At 39.9% G+C, this 20202-nt stretch overlaps 1 protein-coding gene across 1 annotated transcript in view; it reads left to right on the top strand.

Annotated features, from left to right (window-relative positions):
• LOC144476529 (uncharacterized) overlaps window positions 1-20202 on the top strand; it is a 142189-nt gene that overhangs the window by 105861 nt on the left and 16126 nt on the right. The window contains exons 4-5 of the mRNA XM_078193608.1: window positions 16800-16922; window positions 19225-19413. Coding sequence (XP_078049734.1) covers window positions 16800-16922; window positions 19225-19413 — 312 coding nt within the window. The remainder of the gene's footprint in view (window positions 1-16799; window positions 16923-19224; window positions 19414-20202) is intronic.

The following is a 20202-nucleotide window of genomic DNA, read 5'->3' as shown; positions in this document are numbered from 1 at the left end:
CAACCCTTGTCCATCGTCGAACAAGTTTGTTCACTATTTTCTATCCCACCCTCTCGCCATTTGTTTTTCTCAATGTTTAACCAGTTAACTGTTGGAACGCGTGTACCTACAACGTGGTAAAAAAGTGGTAAAAAGTGAGCGATAACGAGTATACTACCTAATCCAGGCGCAGTTTTTTCACAATAATTATTTATACCACTTTATTTGTTCGTTTTATTTCGTTTATTTCGTCAAGGCGTCTTAAAATATACGATTTAAATGATTTATTATTATTATTTAAGTAAATTATTTGTTTCTATTTGTAACCTTTTCGAGCTATGAAAATCAACTTAGTATTTTTAAACGAATAGATATAATTTTGTTTGTAATCTCCCGAACCATCCGAATCGCAAATACGAAACTAAGTTAAAATCAAAATGGAATTCTATCGATGCAAATTACATGAAAAATGGCTTGAATTAATGCCAAAGATATCGGCGGCAGAAGCAATGAAACAGAATGGTTATTTTGCAAATATTTTCGTATTAATTATTATCTTTACCTGTAAACGATACATATTAGTATGTTTTCGTTTTGTTTAGTTAATGTAGAGTGTAAAGCGAACAAACGAACTTCCTTGTAAACGAACAAGACCTGCGAAAACTTTTGCAAACCCTTGAAACAACGCTTCTGTTATAAACATACTCTCGTACCAATAACTTTGAAACTTGCTGTACTTTGGTATCTCTCGAGAAGGTTAAGATGTGTTCTGTACGTCCCTGCTACGTTAACTTCAATAAAAAGTTGGGTTTATACCTTCTTCTACCGTCTTGGTATTTTCTGCATTCCGCTGGTAATTGATTGACTGTTAATGCTTGTTTACACAGATTACAGAAGGGTGGTTTCATTTTATTGAGTAGATGTTCGCGTGTCATTCTATGGTGTCCTGATCAAATAAGAAGAAGTTCCTAGTTGTCTTAAAACTTTGTTACGCGAGGACGACCACTTCTTTCGCAATTAGATACACTCTACCTCGTACTTCCTTTTTATATCACCAATAGCACTTTGGCTATATCCTATAATCTCTGCAACATCTAATTGGCTGTAACATTCTGGAGTGCCTCCAATGATGCTTAATTTTATGTCACTGGAATACTTTTTGCACGGAGGTGTATCGTATCGCGCATTTGTCTCTCATTTGTTCGCTGAATGGGATCACATGACTGACTAATCGATATCCTAAAAGCATCAAACGTTTGTTTAAATTTCTGCGGTGACCTCTTCTGTCCATATTCATGTTCCATGCTTTGTACATTGAACGAGCTATTTAATCGGTCCATGATCGGAAACTTCTTTTCAGAGTTTCTACTGACCGGAAATGTTCTTTCATGAAACATTTTGCTTTTGTTCACTCGTGTGTCGTTGATAATAGACAGAAATTTGTGTTTTACTTTTATTATTTACTTTATACGAAGCTCCCCTTAACCCCTTAACCTACAAAGACGGACATAGTCCGTAGTAGATGATCCGGTCGAACGTAAATATTACGGGCATAGCCAAATCGAGTCAAATATAAATATTAGCGGCGGCGCCCTTCTAAAGTGATAAATATTTGTGAAATATTTGATAAGTAGTTAAAACGTGATGTAATAACTGTGGTAGATGCAAGTACTGCAAAAAGTAATTTTACGATTATATAATATTTAAGTAAATATATATTATCTATAAATTAAGAATTATTTTTATTTATTGATTTAATATAAAAAATTTAAGGGATAAACTTTAGGTTTAATTTATAATTGATGGATTAAATAATTATATGTGTATATATATAATTAGTCATAAGATTTGATTTATTTTATATCAAACTCAATATTCAAAAATATTTATAAACATATATATGTATAAAAAATTTCCATTACGTTTAATTACAAAGAAAAGTTTTGCAAAGAAAAATATATAAATATTTTTAATAAACTTATCGGCAAAGTTTGTATTATCGATAATCGTAAAATTATAATAGTTCCTTAGAGGTTATTCGTTTATTTATGGGGATGAGTTTCTCAGGTGGCATATATGCTTCGCCTCTAAAGATCTCGCAATTGTTAAAGTTAATGGGCTTTTTTTGGTTATTAATCCATTGCATGCTCGTGATACAAACTTCTCACTAAATATGTGAATCTTATTAATTTCTTTTAAGTCGAAATAAAATTTAATTTTTCTAGAATCTAGAAACGAAAGTAAATAAAGACGATACAAGAAAGAAACATTGTCTAATTTTACTATGGAAATGATGAAGGACGAAAAAGTGTTAGTCGACAGAACGTGAAAGCGATCGTAAGGATTAACCGGGTAACGGTCGAAAACATAGAACCCGGTGGCACGGCGAGGCGGCCTCGTCGAACAAAACAAACATTTTCTCGAATGAAATTAGAGCCGGTGAAATTTAAATAGCCGTACGGCATCGATCCGGAAACAGCGTAACGGTATTCCAGTTTCGGTATAATGCGATGCTTTGTACGGAGCTCGGCGTGTAATTCGAGAAATTCCAAACTGTCCGGAATCACGGAAGCTTCTTGCTCGGACGCTGTTGGACGTGTTTCGGCGGCGGTGGCCGGGGCCAGCCGATTGTTGCTGGTAATATTAGCGTGATCCTGCGGCCGCGACGTGTTTTACGCGCGGAAAACCAGTTCGAACCCGGGGCTAGTTTTCCCATCGCGTCGCTCGCATTATCCGAATCTTGGTAATTCCATCGCGATGGGAACGAGCCCCAGCCGCAAATATACATAAACCGGTGCGTTAAGAGGCTAATTCATTGGCCGGGCAGCTCGGTGTTGCGCGGCAAGTGGAAGTTGGTCGCCGGACCAGCGTCAGAAAACTCTGCGGCCGAAACTAAATTATGAGCCGCTTTGACTCGGAAAATTACACGGTGCCGATAATTTCGTTCTATTTTGCATGCAAATGAAGTTTAGCACGGTGAATATTGGCGAACTTCCGCGATTGTTTGCCGCCGGGTTTTACTTGACTTTTGGCGGACCGATGCCGGGCTCCCCGCATCCGTGCCACGCGAAGCGTCGCGGCATTATTCGCCGGTCGGTCCTTCCTCGATTCCGACGGCTATTCATTTTTCGGTACACGCAATCGTTCATCAAATATTTAACGGCGGATAAAAGCACACCGAGTCCATCGGGCTCGTCTTGTAGCCGTTTCCACGGGCAACTTCTAATTGAAATTAAAGATTAAAGGCCCCGGTGTCCATTACAGGCAGAGAGTGCTTGCCGGTTTAATAGATATTCCGTACCCGTGTAAATAATCAATTACAATATTTCGAGAAAGAACTCGCCACCCTTCTTGAGACTTTGATGATTAAACGTGCTCTGGGAAAGTCCCACGGCGTTGTCACCACAAATTCATCCCCTACGATCGTCTCGCCGTTTCGAAAACAAGCACGTCAAGGGTGTAAGGAATAAGGGTCGAAACGTACTTATATGCCAGGCTCGATCGTGCCCCAAAGCCATCCTACCTAAAATATTATTTCATTTGATTTACATCAGAGTCGTTCACACTATGCTCCCCGCTCTCGTGTCGCGCCATGCCGTTCCAAAATATTTTGATCTTGAATGAGCTTGAAGCACGGCCGAGTCTGGCATAGAAGGGTGTCTCGACCCTAAAAATCGAAAAAAACGAACAAATCTGATTATGGAAACTCAGTGCGTGGGTTAATCAATAAGGGTTGTTTAGGAATGTTACCAGGGCAAACGTGAGGTAGAAAATGAGAGCAAAATCACGAGCTATTCGGTTAGTCAAGTTTCTGCGTAGAGCTGCGATATAATCGAATCCTAAGATATCGATCATCCACTTCGTACAAGTGTATAGTTCGACAAAGATCCTATCCAAAATTATACTTTTTTTAGTCATTGCTATCATAATTACATAAAATTCGCAGTTTATTCATATTTTATTTATTGAATTTATTTTATTATGATACTCGTTTAAAAAGTTCCTTTTAAATTGTGCAATAAAATACAAATTTTATTTCACGTGTAGGCTAAAAATAAAAAAGAGTAGCGACCGTTGATGGGTATACTAAAAGCTTTGGTGTATAAATAGTTAGACCTATTTACGTTACGAGCGACAGCAAAACTGTTTTAGAAATATCCGCCTTCAACGCAATTTAATATCTTCATTTATGCTGCTGTAGGGTGTACGTCGAGAAGGATATGGGTATTTATTTTAATACACACAAAGTACTATGTGTAAAATGTGATAATATATTAACTGATGGATCGGGAGTACAATGCTTCGCGCTGAGGTGGATGCGACCGCTCGCCTCGATCGTTCGTGCTAAACTCCTCATCTTAGGAGCAGATCGATCCAGCTTCGATGGTTAGAACAAATGACACGCATTGACCGTTGGAAACGGCAACGCAGTGTCGCTGGACAGGAGGCGCGAGGGGCAACGCGGGCCAGCATGCCAGCGGTCCGAGAACATCGCAGACCCGAAATATAATGTATATACAATGTCTCACTGTAGTGAACACAAAGTATTATCATGTCCCACTACAGTGAGCACCGCGACGATAACGGTCCGCTACACTGCCTTTTTTATCTTCATCTAAAAGATTAGTGATAACAGTTAATTTTGCAATTACTTAGATTTGTTATTTTATATATGTATGTATACACTTACGGACAAAAGCTGTACTAAATGATTTGAATTTGTTTGAAGTGTTATAGAGACTAGTATACTGTATAATAACCGAAATACTTTTTTTAAATTTTATTATCACTTACAGTAAAGAAAAATAAAAACTCTTGTTCTTAATTGCTTAAATGATATTTTCTTTCTTTATCTTTATCTGATCTTGATCTGATCTTCATCTAAAATTTTCAGTATTATAATTTACCGAGATCTACAAAACGCTTTTTTGAAATTATTGTTATAGTGAGTTTTTTATTTTTCTCTCACTCTAAGTAATAGTAAAATATAAAAAGGAAAGTATGGTAGTTGTTGCACAATATGCTAGTTTCTTTAATATTCGAAATAATGGAAGGCGTTTAGTCCAGATTTAAAAAAGTTATTGCGTTTGAAAGAGAGTTTCATGACTCTTGTCCGTAAGCGTATGTATGGATCATACCGACACGGCAATGCGAAAACTATGTGATTCTAAAAGACCGGGCCGGGAACGGCAGGATAGCGTTCAACCCTAATCGAAAATGGTCGCTTGATATCTCGCCTCGGTTCTCGGCTCTTTGCCTTGGGATCACCTCACTCTCCCGTCGTCGACGCGTCGCGTCGGCTCCTTGTTCCGCTTTCGCGGATTCGATTCTCGGACGCACTTCCAATCTTCTTCACTTCAATCGAGACATTACATATCGATCCCGTCCGTCGACGTGTCGCTCGACAGGGCTCGTTCGTTTTCCTTCTTTCAATATCTCGGGCTCGCGGCATTTTTTTCGAGTCGTATCGCCGCTAGCCGGGGAAGAGAAAAGGGCAAGCGGCTTGACATCGATCTTCTGTAACGCGTCAAGCTACGAGAAATGCAGAACAGCCTCCGCCGCGCTCCTGTATACCCGTTTACGCGTACGCGGAACTAAGATTTATCGAGCTTTAAAAAGCAGCCCGGCCGGGGCAAAAAATTGCGCAAACGTTCGCGGCACACTCTTATTTCAATCTTGATCGGACTTGATGTTGAAGAATGATTCGCAGAATGTTGCACGCTGCCTGGCGCAGCGGAAATACGCGTCGTTCCCCGGCGTTTTTGCATGGGAAGACTCGAAACTGGAAACTGGGAAACCTCCTTAGCTGGCGGAAGCGCAATTAATTACCTTGCGCCGAGATTCGTTAAATAGATTGTTAATGGACTGCTAAATTCAGACGGAACTCGTTAAACAGCTCTCCAGTTTTTCGCGCTCGCCCGTTTCACCTTTGTAAGTTGTTACGTAACAAGATTTAATCGCAGTTTTTCGTTCTGTCGGCAGCCCGGGCGCAAATGCTAATTAGCGAATCGCCGGGCGAACAGGTTGTGCCGGGTCCCGGCCGCGGTTAACTGGACGAATTTAACGCAAAGGGAGCGCAGACAATGTTTTCGCGGTGTTTTCTTTTTTCCCTTTAGTCCCGTCGCGATTCGCGTTTTTCGGCCGAACAATGTCCCCCAAAGCATAGTTTTGGGATTCAGGCTTGATGCATTTTCATAATAGCATAAGGAACGTTCGGCGCGTCACGGAAAGCTGTTCATGTTTCTAAAGCTCCTTTGAGCGTGCTCCATGCTCCGCGTTATCCTCGTTTTCAGCGTTATCTCTCTCGTGCTTCATGTAAATTGCTTCATCAACGATTTACGGAGTATCTTCCGTTGCTATCTTCCAAGAAAATTAACGCGAGCCATGAGAGCCTGGCTAAAGTTTTATGGAACGTACCCGGCCCAGCACTTTCGCCGCGTTTCGTCGGTCGAGTCGATCGCGAAGTTTTTTAATTAACGCCGGAAAACATGGAACTTCGAAATATTAGTTATTCATTGAATCGGTAATCGGCCTCGTCCGGTTATACGTTTTCTTTGCCGCGTAACCCGACGGTAGCACGGTAGAACCCGCGGTCGCGGTTCCTTGATGCTGCGGAAATTCTAAATTCGATAATCGAATTAGCTCCCGCCGAAAACAGCAGAGCAAGACAGATTCCCGACCGGGCTCCTCTGGTTTCGATGCCTTTGAAATCGATAACGTTAATGCAATAATAATCCATCCGAGCCGAGCTGCGGGCTACGGATCCATCGGCAATTAATTACAATGGAATCCGGCGGTTGTCGGAAAAGGGGCCGTGTCGTGTCAGTCAAACAACCAGAGCGGAGTCTTGGAAACTCCGCGGGATTCCAGTCGATTTTCATACAGCGCTGGACAAACGAACGAGACATTTGACATATTTCGTAATTGTTTATATCCAACCTCTCGCGGGTCAGGGTCGACAAATTGACGATATCAGAATTAAGGACAATGTGTTCTGTGTTTCTATCGATTTTTCTGCAAATTGGAATTGCTATTATATTATTGAATTGTTACGATATGGTTCGTAACGGTCTTATTTTGTTAGCGTGATGGTGAAAATTAACTAGTACTTGGTTCTTGGAGATATGATTTTATTTTTCTCGGTTTGTTGCTGATACAAGAGTGACGATAGCTGTTATTTCGGCCACCGAAGAAGACACCGAGGGTTAGAGAGGGGTTGGGTCTGGTTGTAGTGTGGGAGGGGGAAAAGGGTCCTAGAGCGACATCGGTGTTCCTCTACATCGCTGACCGCGCGCAATATCGTTTGGGCGATAATCGGTTGTTCTAATATCAATAGTAATATAATAATAATAATAATGTATAATGATAACGATGATAATAGTAATAATAATAATAATAATAACAACAACAATAACAATAATAATAATAGTATTATATAATATATTTATAATATAATATTTATAATATATTATATAATATAATTAGTGAAGACGTAACATGAATATATACATTACTGTTCGATTACTTAATGAACTTTCAAATATTTATTTCACAGGTAACAAAAATAGTACGAGTAAAATAGTTAAAATAATGTCAAAATAATGAAGTAGGGGTATTGAACATGGAATACAGATATTAAATGTTCCTTAAATTGGGGCAATGAAAAAATTGAAATACAATTGAAATACACAAATTTGGAACAGTATGTTCTTGTTTAGAAACAGCTGATTGTTACATACGAGAATTGATATATAAATACGTAAATCAATACGTAATTGAATTTTCAAAGAACAGTCTTAAAAAATAAGGGTAGATTTTTAACGTCCACTTTTATATGCTTTACCTATTTCTTACTGTATTATTTATGCTTCCCATTTTTTATAATCTCCAGAAACCCACTTCTATTGGTAAACGAGAAGACGAGAAGTATGATATCCGTTTAAAAAAATCATGTGATACATCAAACGTTTAAAAATATGTCTTATAGTACTGCACGATTGTCGCCTAATGTGATGAAAAATTAATGAAGATGGTAATTAGTATTTACAAATAACCGTGTGTTCATTAGAACAGTCGTTGGACGTCTTGCTTACCCGTGGTCGCGTCAATAATACATACAAACACACACACACGGGCACACTAAAACAAAGCACAGAGCACACACATCCGATGTGCTCCTAGCCGCTAATGGTAACCACGGGGGAGCGAGACAGTGACGTGAGTCAGGCGTTGTTTGCTCACAATCGGCCTGGCTCTAGTCCCTCGTTTCCTGGAAATTGGGGCTAGTAGGAAAGGGTCATTTCTGCCAATAAGGGGAACGTGTTTACCCTACTTCTCCGAGGGGGCATTAACATGGATAGATCGGTGGGAATCGGTCTTAGACTTTTCTCAACGAACTTCTTTTGAGCGACGGACAGTAGGTGGTTTCTGTTGAGTGAATGAATAATTCCTGAAGGTTGGTACGAGTGAAAGTATGTAGGTTGGTATGAGTGAGAATATGTAGGTTGGTACGAACGGATGCGTTTGTTTCAGATGAGTGGTGAACGAACGGAAGAGTGCACGTGTGAAAGAGAGGTTAGCTGTTAACTGTTTACTGTTAGAATAATACATATATATATATTCACAGCAATAAAAATTACTTTTAGTTTACAATAACAAACAGCAATAACAACAGTTTCTGCTTTCGAGAAAAATCTGCTGGCGAAACGAGCAACGTCTTTACCATGGCAGAACAACGTTCTGCTCGGTAAGTGAAACGGTTCGGTTCGATTTCGTGTATCGTTATTTCGAGATGGAAATGGCACGGAGGGTGGGGTTAAGGACAGTTAGACCCGAAACGGAAGAATCGCGAGGCCGAGAGGCCGTTCTCACGTCGGTGGAGGAAAAAGTCAATATTCTCGGGCGTAGGACTCGTAAAAGAAAGGATAACTCGGTCGTTTCGAGTGAATTGGGATCGTACTTTCGTTCACAGAGCAGAAACGATTCCGGGAGCAAACGAACCGCGGAGCGGTTCATTCATGAAATGCATTGCGTGCTTATACAGCGCATTAGCTGAATCGGCGGCGAGGATGAATCGAGGGGGAGGGAGAGCACAACGCGGAAAAGAAACTTGAAAATATGATAGCGTGATCGGCCGTCGTTCCGATAAACTTTTCATCTATTCCCGGACCAAACAGAAATAGCTCGTCCGTTTCAATATCGGGGCACGTTTAAGGAACGCGATCGAACTTGACGCGTTTAACACATTCAGACGATGAGGTGGGGACAGAAAACTGATCCCTGGGACGGGTTCCATTCTTGGACACTCTTGGAAATGCATGAGGCTTGTTAAATTTGGACTTCGCGTTATTTAACCCCTTGCACTACCGCGAATCTCTGAAAAAGCCGTGCCAAACTTGGCCGTCGGAACGGTTGCGGGAGGTGCCGAGCGGTGGAGCTCGAGTGGTACAATTTGAAACACAATACCTTACAACTGAGTTACATAGTCGTTATTAGTCTTATACGGGGACATATAATCCCATTCAAGAGAATCAAGAATGGACCTGAGCTGACCCGAGATTAGGATAACGAGTCAGACTCGTGATATTTATGTTTGGCACCAAATATCGATAACGAGTCAGACTCGTGATATTCATGTTTGGCACAAAACTTTCATCACGAGTCAGACTCGTCAAAGTATGGCAAGGGGTTAATTTTTTATACTCGTACGTACTTTTTTCGCGAGTAGATAATGTTTTAAAGCAGGGCTTCTTAAACTATGGGTCGCGACCCTAAATGGGGTCGCGTAGCAAAATTCTGCGGACGCGAGAGATTTTAATGTCAAATATTTATATATACCATTTTATAACATCACTAGAGTTGGCGGAATACAGTGGACTTGCAGCGTCTAGACACGCGCATTTGTTGATGTTACCTAATAAATTTGTTGTTGTTACCTAATAAATAAATCATCAAAAAATATTAATTTATTTTTCTTTTATATTTGTATGGGGTCGTCAAGAAACTCGCAATCATAAATGGGGTCGTGAATGACAAAAGTTTAAGAAGCCCTGTTTTAAAGGAAACGTGAAATAAATGAACGAAATAGTTGGATTCGTTAACACTTGCACGTACAACCGGGTTATCATTTCTATTTTTCCTGTAATAGTGGGTCTTGATAAGATCTTGCAAAATCGATTCGTGATACATTGAAACGCCGCACAATTCTGACTCTTTCTTGAAACAGAAGCCCAAGAAATGCAATAAAAAGAAAATAGATGGGATGTGCGCGTGTAGATGTAAAAATTCTATCCATGTTTTTGAACATTGCTTTTTATAAATTCATTCACGCAGATATTGTTACGTAATAATCAGAAGTAAATAAGATATGTATCCGAATGCGGGTGTCTCTGAAGCAGTACATACGGTATCATATTTTGTGTTTCATCATTCTTCTCATTATCCCAATTTATGCAAGAGAAATAAAACATAAACTAACCAATTGTCAAAACATCAATCTAGCGAACAGTAGCAAAAATATTCAACAATACGCTTTCAAGCTGCAATAAAATCGATTTCAATTTCGTACCTCCTGGAAAGCGTTCCATAATAGGTGCTTGTACATAATTTCACAACGTACGAATGCGATTGTGACTGATGTAGTGGCAAATTCTGAAACAAAAGGGAGGAAACACTCTGGCACGCAACGAGTTGAACCGATTGTCCCGTTTCGGCAAGACGAGAGAGAGAAGGAGGTTCGGCGCGCTACTTTTCCGACACGATAGGTGCGCGCGGATGCATCGCGCGGGTCGACGATGGAACGACCCCGACACGGAATTAGGGGCGGAGGGAATATTTCCATGGGGATGCCACCCATGCCGCGGCGCATCCATCGTGCCGGCACTCTGGCGCAACCTTTGTGCCAAGATTCAGGTTTTCAGCCTCTACTCCGTTTCCGTTGGAGCCTGCACGAGTCAGAATTCCGGCAGCGTGGCTGCGTCGGCCTCGTTACCAACGACTAATGTGTTTATATGCATTTGCGCGGCGCGACGCGACGCTTCCGTGCCGCGAAACGCGAGCACTGCCATTTTCGCCGTTTGTCCATCAACATCAACATCGCGCGGCACTGTAAACGACGGGAATATTTGAGTGCGCGCGCGCGCGCGAGCACGTATATACGGAGTCGATGATGAATGTTTTCGACGGCGCGCGAACGGCGAAACGGAACAGCCAAGGAACACGTACATTTTGTTTCGCGTTCGGTGCCTTAACCCTTTCAAGGCTGAACAATGGCCGGCAACTTAAGTTTCAGAAAAACTCCTGGAAAGTTCGACGGCGGATGCAAAACCGTTCGCGTCCCAGTCTTCTTGTCTTTTCAGTCCGTGTATAACTCTAGTCGCGGCTCGGCATTGTTGGTCGGCTCTCCGAACTTCTAGCCCCGATGCAATGTACTAATGGAACTCTGTGTTCCATTTGGAAAATTACGAGAAATCTTGTTCGATCGGGCCGATCCGCAGTACGATCCGGTGTACGGGGATCAATTACAAGGAGACCGGCGCGCGCGATCCGGTAATTCTATGAGCGGAGCAGCGTCGCGGAGCAGCGGCGTCTCGATCAGTCGTTTGCACGGAAGATCAAGAGATTCCGCCGAGAGAACGGGAAATGAATAAAACATTGGGTATTACTTTTCGATCGATTCTTGGTAGATTATAGCGTTTCCCCATTTGCCGGGTGTAATGGCGTCGGGAGTCGTGCGAAGCAATTCGAACGTTCCCGTTGTAAGAGCGTCGTTCGCTGTGGCGGCTCGTTAGCAGCCATTAGCTTCGTTCCGATACTAATCGATGAAAACAACGGCAACGACCACGAGAAATATTCCTACGGACGGCGGGCGACTCGGAATCGACTCGGTGCTACGCGACGAGACCGCGTTTAACCTTTCCGATTGCCCTAATAATTTAACGGCGGACAACGCCGGAGCGCGAATCCGCTCTAATTCGCTCGGCACCGCCAATGAAATTAACAATAGTCGTTCGGCAAACCCTCGCCGACCCGGACGTTGGCGACGTGCTGCGTAATCAAGCGGAATGTTCGGAGAACTTAGTTGCAATCGCGGGTTGTTTGCTCCTCGAATCGACCTAAACGACGTTCAGGACTCCAAAAGCTGCGAACTGAAATCAAATATTCAAGCGTCTTGAAAATTAATGACTTTTTGCTAACAAGTTCCTAAATGTATGAACCAACTTGCAGAACACATGCGTATCGGTAATAATATTCGTACACTTTTTGCTGCCGCTTTGAAAATATACTTCTTGTTCGAAAATTACATTTTTCTTATAAACTAGCATGATTTGTATAGTTATACTTTTTAATGCGTGGAAAGATGCTTGCACCCGTCAATGCAATATTGAAGGATATACTTCTAGCTAAAAATATGCTGTAAAAGCGAAGCAATGTACATATATTAACTCTTTGAAAAATGAGTTTTCCTGCGCGCTTATCTTTGACACTTGTCGGAATAACATTAAAGATAGCTGTGCAAGAATTATTTACAGTCTGTTGCATTTGTAAAAGTCATAACTAACACAAAACTCATATATATGAATAAATAAGTATTAGTTTCTTATATCACTTGTAAATAGAACAAGTGCAACTGAACTAAAATCATTTTTGAACGAAAAGCTTTATTTAGGATGTTCGGAAAGTGCGTTTCAGATTTGATAGAAATGATTTTATTAAATTCGCAGAAAAGATTTTAAAAGAACTTCCCGAACAACCTAATACATGCATTTTTATTTCAAAAGTATCGATGAAAAGTGAATTTATATGTTAAGAAGCAATAATCATGCAAATTCGGTTCGATAGAAATTGTTTATATAAAAGACAATATCAAAATCGGATTCTACGATTTTGCAAGCTTCTGTAGTCATACTAGTCGCAATGATTAACACTAAACGTACCGGCATTTTTCTGTACCTAATCTTACCATAGGGGGTCATTTGACCCCTTATGAAATAAACGTAGATTTTTAGTAAAAAATTCTTTATTTATTAAAGGAAATAATTTGCAACATCATTTCTGATTTCGTTGATTTCGCACACAATCTTATTTGACATTTTTTCCTGGATTAAGAATTATTATTTGTCGAATTCTTTCCAACTCTCTCACTAACCGTGCGGACATATTCAGGGTTGCAGTGAAACACAAGTCCAATTGAATGTAACAGAAATTGTCAAATGTTACTAAAACTGTCGTGTATTGTAACTACTTGTCGAACTTTATTTCTTGTAGGCTCTGATCTTTACACTCCGACTCTCAATATACGACTGTATTTTTTTTACTACAGAGAACTCATTGGAGGGAGTGTTGCTTGTGAATCTCCGATAAGAGTCGGTTTTGTTTCTGCGTTAGGTCATATGGACCCGGTTGGGTCACATAGCGCTTGAGAAAGAATCACTTGAGAAGCGTATCTGAATTTAGAACTAAGGTTCCAGTTGGAAAACTGATAAAAATTACGTAAACTTCGTACGGGGTCAAATGACCCCCCGTAGTACGTAAGGTAGGTAAAGAATTTTTGTCGGTAAAAAATAAGCTACGAGAAAAACGGAAAGTGGGAAATTGAATAATCGGATGATATAAGAATTTACAGAAAGTCAAATGACCGACAGAAATAACAATAAATGTACGAATTTAAAGTAAATTTTCAAAAGGGGTCATTTGATCCCGCTTGGTACGTTTAGTGTTAATACATAAATAACGAAGACATTAATTTAGTTCATGTTCTTGGAGCTCTAAACCGCTGTGCGGTGCAGCATGGCCGATCGAACACGACTATCGTGCGACAATTTTCGACCAAGAAACACCCTTGGACACGGGTCGGCAATTGTTTACGCGATTCTGAAATGGCGCGTATACGTCGAATCCTTAAAATATCGGCGAAGTCACGGACAGCGCTATGGCTGCGATCGAGCAAATAATTAACGGGCGCTTTACGCGAAATAGACTTCGGAACCAATTTATTTGCAGAATTTATGAGGTTCGAAACTCAAATGTTCCGGGTCGTGAAAGTGGCGTAGTTCCGGAGTCCATAATGCCCTGTGGAAAGTTAACAACGAGCCCCTTGTGAGTTTTCATTGGTAGAATCGCAAAACTCTATTCGCGTCGAAAGTTTCTCACGATCGAAAACGTACAGGGCATTCTAAAACCTTTGTTACGCCCGGAAAGGGGTTGATCAGGCTAATCGAAGCTGTTTCAAAAATTGTACAAATCTATAAGTACATCTAACTTCTCATCGCTGTCGTTTTTTACGATTTCAGTAATCTTACGTCTCACGGAATCTAATAAAATAAAAAAGATGTAGCTTAGCATGAAAATAAATTTCCAAATCTACGGAAATATTTTTGCCGCCCACACATGGATAACGCGACAGTTAACCCTTAAATGTATGAATTAATGAATTTTATTTAAAAATTAGGGTTATAATATTTCAAATGAGTGGAAATCGGGAAAAATATTTAAAAAAATTATAAGTCATATCTTATAGGGTTTTTATTGAAAAATATTAATGATTCATTTTTGGTACACTATGCAAAATAGACATAAAAATTCTTTAGTTAGTATGAAAGAGATTGAAGCAGTCGTTTCCTTAAAAAAGAAACCTTACCTTTAGAAAATATTTTTTGTTTAACGAATACACCAAAATATTTCTAAATAATCCACTTCCAAAAGTACGTAAATGAACCCGCTATCAAAAAGGCGCGCCAATTGGTATAACGTCAGAAAGATACAAATATTGTCAATGGACAAAGGAATCACTGCCATTCAGCCAAATGTATCGATATCAAAACTTTTGTCGGGTATCCGCGCAAAAAGTTATTGATTCATTTTTGGGACTCTATGCATTTAAGGGTTAAAGTATTATCAAGTTATCAATGAAAAGAAGTGGACCAATCACAGAGTAAGTACAACCGGTGCGTTCAGACACAATAGAGAGCACGACGCTGCATTGGCCGCGTGGGCGGGGCATCGCTATACTCATTCTCCGATTGGTCCACATTTTTCATTAATAACTCTTTAAAGAAATCGCGGAGAATATTTTCATTAAGGGAAAAGCTACTTAAAATCACTCGGAGAAGGTGATTACTTCTCTCTCTCTCTCTCTCTTCACCTTTTCCGGGTGTGACAGGAGTTCTGGGACAACCTATATAACAGTCCCCTTTTCTGTGATCATTACGGGGATTCCGCGCGTCTCGCGTAAATCGTTTGAAAAATTACTATCTCCTGGAACCGTTTAGTCAACATCGGCGGAAACCCGTTTCATTTCTTCGAAAGGATGCATCGCGCGAGATTTGTAGGTAACTCGATCCCATTTTAATCAGGACGATCCCCATCGCTCCGCCCAGTTTTTCTTCCCACCGTTCCCGGAATTCCTTCGAATCGTGGTGAACGGCCACGGGGACAAACGGGAAAGATAAAAGCGAAAAGAATTTCAACTATTAAATTATAGAAAATTACACTTCCCCGACTCGTTGCGACGACGTTCGCCAGTTTTTCTTCGATTCCGTCCGGTCATTTCTCTCGCCCGCCGATCCTTTAACCCTACGTTTCTCGTTTTATTACCTTCGATGCCGAGCCACCCTCGAGAGTTATAATTGCGAACCGAGACAGGCGGAGTCATTACCCCCGCGTTCCATCATCGACCACTTTGTTACGGTCTGCCAGAGATATCTTCGACGAACTTCTCATTTTTTTACGGGTTTCAATTTCGAGAAGTCCAGCTTTCTGCTCCTCGAACCTTTATCACGTCGACCGCAAATATTTTTAATGAACGAGTGCGATCGAATCAGTGGTGCGCGATGCATTTTTGAAAACATCGTTCCTTTTAGCAAAGACTCTTATAGAGTTTATTAACACTTCTTTGCACCACCTGCTCTTTTTCATCTTGAACGTAATTCTTTTTATTTGGCAATATTTCAAAATTGGTATTAAGATCGTTTTCTCAAAAAATAGCGAGTGTCTCTTAAAGTATATACAAACATCAGATGATCTTTTATAAAAAAAAACATGAACAGAAATATAAAATAAGTCTTTTTGTTCGACACTTAGTTTTCTTGAAAATCGAATTTGAAAATTCGCTTCGTACTCTTGCAGTTGAGATACGATTCGTGGAGCGACGTATGTCCACCTATTCTTTTCACTAATTTTTCACTGTCTGGCTACGAGCAAACTTACAAACAACATTCCAATATTTTACGGTCACAAAATTATGAAATTTGACGTTTCGAATTTATGAGTTGTAGTTCGGGCGATAACCGTGCGACGTTTCGATTGCCGAAAAGCGTGGTCGTCCTCAAGCGCCGGAAGTGCCGAAGTTCGAAATGTGTAAATTTAATTAACCTGAAAGCTTTTCATTTCAACGCGGCCCGTGGACGTCATATTCGGCCGGCCCCTTTTAATAAACTAATCTCATTTGGATCGCAATAGGGTCGCCGTCAAATTATCTAATTCGCGATCGCCCTATTAGCTCGTGGAAGGAGACGCGCGCGACCGAAGCTTGAATAATAACTGGTAGAAAAAGGGTTGCACGGTTAAGTGGCGGCACGGCCGCGACAGAAATAGCCGGAGGGAAGTTCGTCGCCAAAAAGTGCGACGCGTGTTTCAAAACTGGCCTGTCGTTGAAGCCTCGACACCCGTCGGAGAGCTCTCGACTCGAGGGGTGCGTAACCCTTTCGCAAAGCCAATGCACTTGTCCGCGAAACACCATACTTTTTTTTTCCTTGTTGGTTCTTGGCTCTCCTGCTGCGACACGGTTAACGTTCAATTTCTTCTTTTTCTCTCGTTTCCAGAGCACACCTGCAAGGACTTCCGATGCACCGAGAAGGAATTCTGCATAGACAGAGACCTACTTTGCGACGGCGTGAATCACTGTGGCGATGGCTCCGACGAGGCTATCTCCACCCTCTGTGCCAGTAAGTTTCTCTCATTATTCCTTGGAAAAACACATCCTTCGTTTCCTTTTACATTAGCCGCATGAAAAACTTCCTCTCTTTTCTCGGAGCATTTCTTTTATTTGCAGCTCTTTTACAGCATACGTAACATAACTTCGCTATGTGTTGGGGTACAGGTTTTGCACTACGTTAGCATCTTTTTCTTGTATTCTTCTTTTTTGAAATCAAATTTATTCTTTACGAGTAATGTTCACTTTTTTCAAATCGAATTCATCCTTTGCGGGTTCTATTGATCTTTTTTTTCAAGCTGAATTCATCCCTTGCAGGTCGTGTTCACTTTTTTCAACACAACTGCGTCCTTTTGCAATACATGTTCACCTTTTTCAAATATATTGCAACTCCACCTACTGAAAGTTATATTTACCTTTCCTTAAATCAAATTTATCCTTTTACAATTCATGCTCACTTCTTTCAAATATATTACAATTCATCGCTCTATTATATTTATCTTCTCTCAAATAAAGTTCATCATTTGCAGGTTCTGTTCATTTTTTCCAAATCAAACGCATCCATTTGCAGGATTTATTTACCTTTTGTCAAATAAAATTCAACATTCGCAGATCAAATTAATTTTGCGGCTCTCTCGAGATCGAAATAATATAAATGTAACTTCAAATACTTTAGTAAATTGCTTCGGGAATTATTGTGGGAACTCGATGCATAAAAATGGACGATTTTATGGAAAAATTATTTTTTTTTCGCGAAGGTTACGAATTTTTCTGTTGCACATATTATCTGCTCAAATCGATTCTGCCAAATTACTACGGCAGAAGAATTATTATAGATAATGATGTGTTCATAATTAAATGAATATTTCAATTTCATTATAAAAGTACGTTCGCTACTAAATAAGTATTTTTAATTCATTGTTGTTATGTGTTACAATAAATTAAAAAATGTCAGAACAACAACGTTACATTGGATTTTATTTTCACTACAATGATTTAGGGAAATGAAGTAGAACAATTTGATTAGCAAGAAAGTGAATTCGATTTATGAAAGAGTGAATTTAATCTGTGAAAGGGTGAATTTGATTTTCAAATGGGTGAATCTCACTTGCAAAAGTATGAATATAATTTGCAAATTTGCAGTTTGGAGTGCAGAACCTGTAATACATGGGAAAACGATTCATCTCGAAATATTTACATTTGAGTCATCGCAAGACTACGAATATTTGTGCATTTATGGTACTTACGTATCTCTCAAATACGGTAGAATTTCGACTATCCATTCCAAGCAGTATTACATGAGAATATTTGGGCAACAAATAGTTACATAATTGTAGTGTCAAATTTAATGTCCATTAACTTATAAAGGAAATCGTTTTACGTATAAGTTGCCTTAAGTTGAACTCATTAGATGTGGAACCTATTTTGATAGTGGATTATTTTAATATAGCTGGCCTGGATATTCATGGTTGTACTGTGCAAGATAGCAACCATATTCACAGATATTAATAACATTTTATTCTATATATTTCTATCATTAAATATTCTCTGGTAGGAGAATTAAATTAGTTCCTCTTATATATAAATAGATAATAGAATATATAAAAAGTTCCGCAGTCTTGCATTACGTTTGTCCAATTCGAATAATGAATTGGTATAATAATGTCTTTTGATTAATTCAATAGCTGATTGGCCGATTTCTCGATGTATTGATAAAGCCATCTTTCTTTTGACGCTTATGGTATAATAGAGACTCATCCTACCTTTTACAATATTCTGATACTCAAACGTTATTTAATCTCTATCATTTAATCTATTATTTAATCATTGTATTATTCAGATACATTATTGTCTACTAAAAAATATTGAAAGAACTTTTTAAATCAAAATGACGGGTCACTGATTTGTTAACGTACTATTGTTCGGATTTTAAAGATTCATTTATTGCTTATTTATCGATTATATTTACTATAATTATTTATATTTATTTACTTATCGATTACATTAACGATTAGAATAAATCGTTACTTTCATAAACAAATATAAAACGGCTGCTTTTATTACTCCGTAAACCTAGTGTTAATGTTGTGGAATTTCTAAGTGAACAGTCAAAGTGTTAAACAGAATCTGGCACGTAATCGTATCGATCCAGATTTTCTGACTAGCAAAGTTCAATCTTGTTGCGTCCCCTGAGAGGCGACATCCGAGTGGAAGGAGTTAAGAACACGCGGGAACAAATTTCTATTTAACCGGCGGTAGAAGTTTCCAGTTTCGCAGTCTAATTACAATTATGCTCGCATCGCGTGCCGTTTCAGACTCCGAGACATCAACGATCCTGGGCCTGCATCTGATCTGGTTTGTGACCGGCCTTATTTTTGTGATCCTGAGCATAGCAGGCATGGTGGCGGCGACGATACTGTGCTTCTGCAGACAACACGTCGCGACCCCCAGGCACCCCCATAACGCACACAACGCCCAAACGCATCCTCCAGTCAGCTTCCCATGTGAGTCGAAAAAAAAGCAACTCTTATATACCACTACACAGTCCGTCCTCCATGTTGTGTCGCTGTTTAGTCGTTGCTCGGCAAGCCCGTTTACCCTCCGGCTTTTTTCGCCATTCGTACGTGATTTCGTATTTTTCGGAGTTGCAAAAGGGGGGGGGGGGGGGGGGGGGATTGTGACGGACTCCCGGCTCTCGCATCATAAAAATTCGAGACGTTCGGGCAGCTGATACTCTTTGCGAGAACGAGCGGAAATGGAAACAGTCTTCGCGATTCTTTGTTTCTGCTCGCGCGCGATGAACAGCGGGAGGAGGGTCAACGCACGGACTTAGGAACAGGGATGGGATCAAGTTCAATGTATGCATATGGACGGCTCAGAAGCCAACCATTTTAAGGTTAATGGACTTACGTCCAATTTGATAGAAAAAAATGACGTCAGACGAAATTTACTTCGAACAATAACAGTTTAACGATGTCTTGCACACAGGCGATAATAGCTATTTGTATTTTTGTTGAAGATTCAAAATATGCACGTTTTATGTGCAAACTTCACAAAAATCAGTCTGCAATTGCCACACTTCATCTTATAAGCTTGTTTCGAAGTTGAAAATGATTACTTGAAGGTTATTATATAAACGCACGTGTAAGTAGTTCGATGCTAGAAAATTTCGAACCCCTTTGAAATACTACTCGAATTGTGAGTTTAAATGACATTTGTTATCGAGAGTTTTATTTCTTAATTGTCTCAAAATCTACAAAAGTATTAGGAAACATATTGATTTGATAAACCGA

The sequence above is a fragment of the Augochlora pura genome, chromosome 10, assembly GCF_028453695.1.
Source record: "Augochlora pura isolate Apur16 chromosome 10, APUR_v2.2.1, whole genome shotgun sequence".
Classification (NCBI taxonomy): Eukaryota; Metazoa; Arthropoda; class Insecta; order Hymenoptera; family Halictidae; genus Augochlora; species Augochlora pura.
The sequence above is the reverse complement of the archived record's forward strand: the minus strand, read 5'-3'. Positions and strand labels throughout refer to the sequence as shown.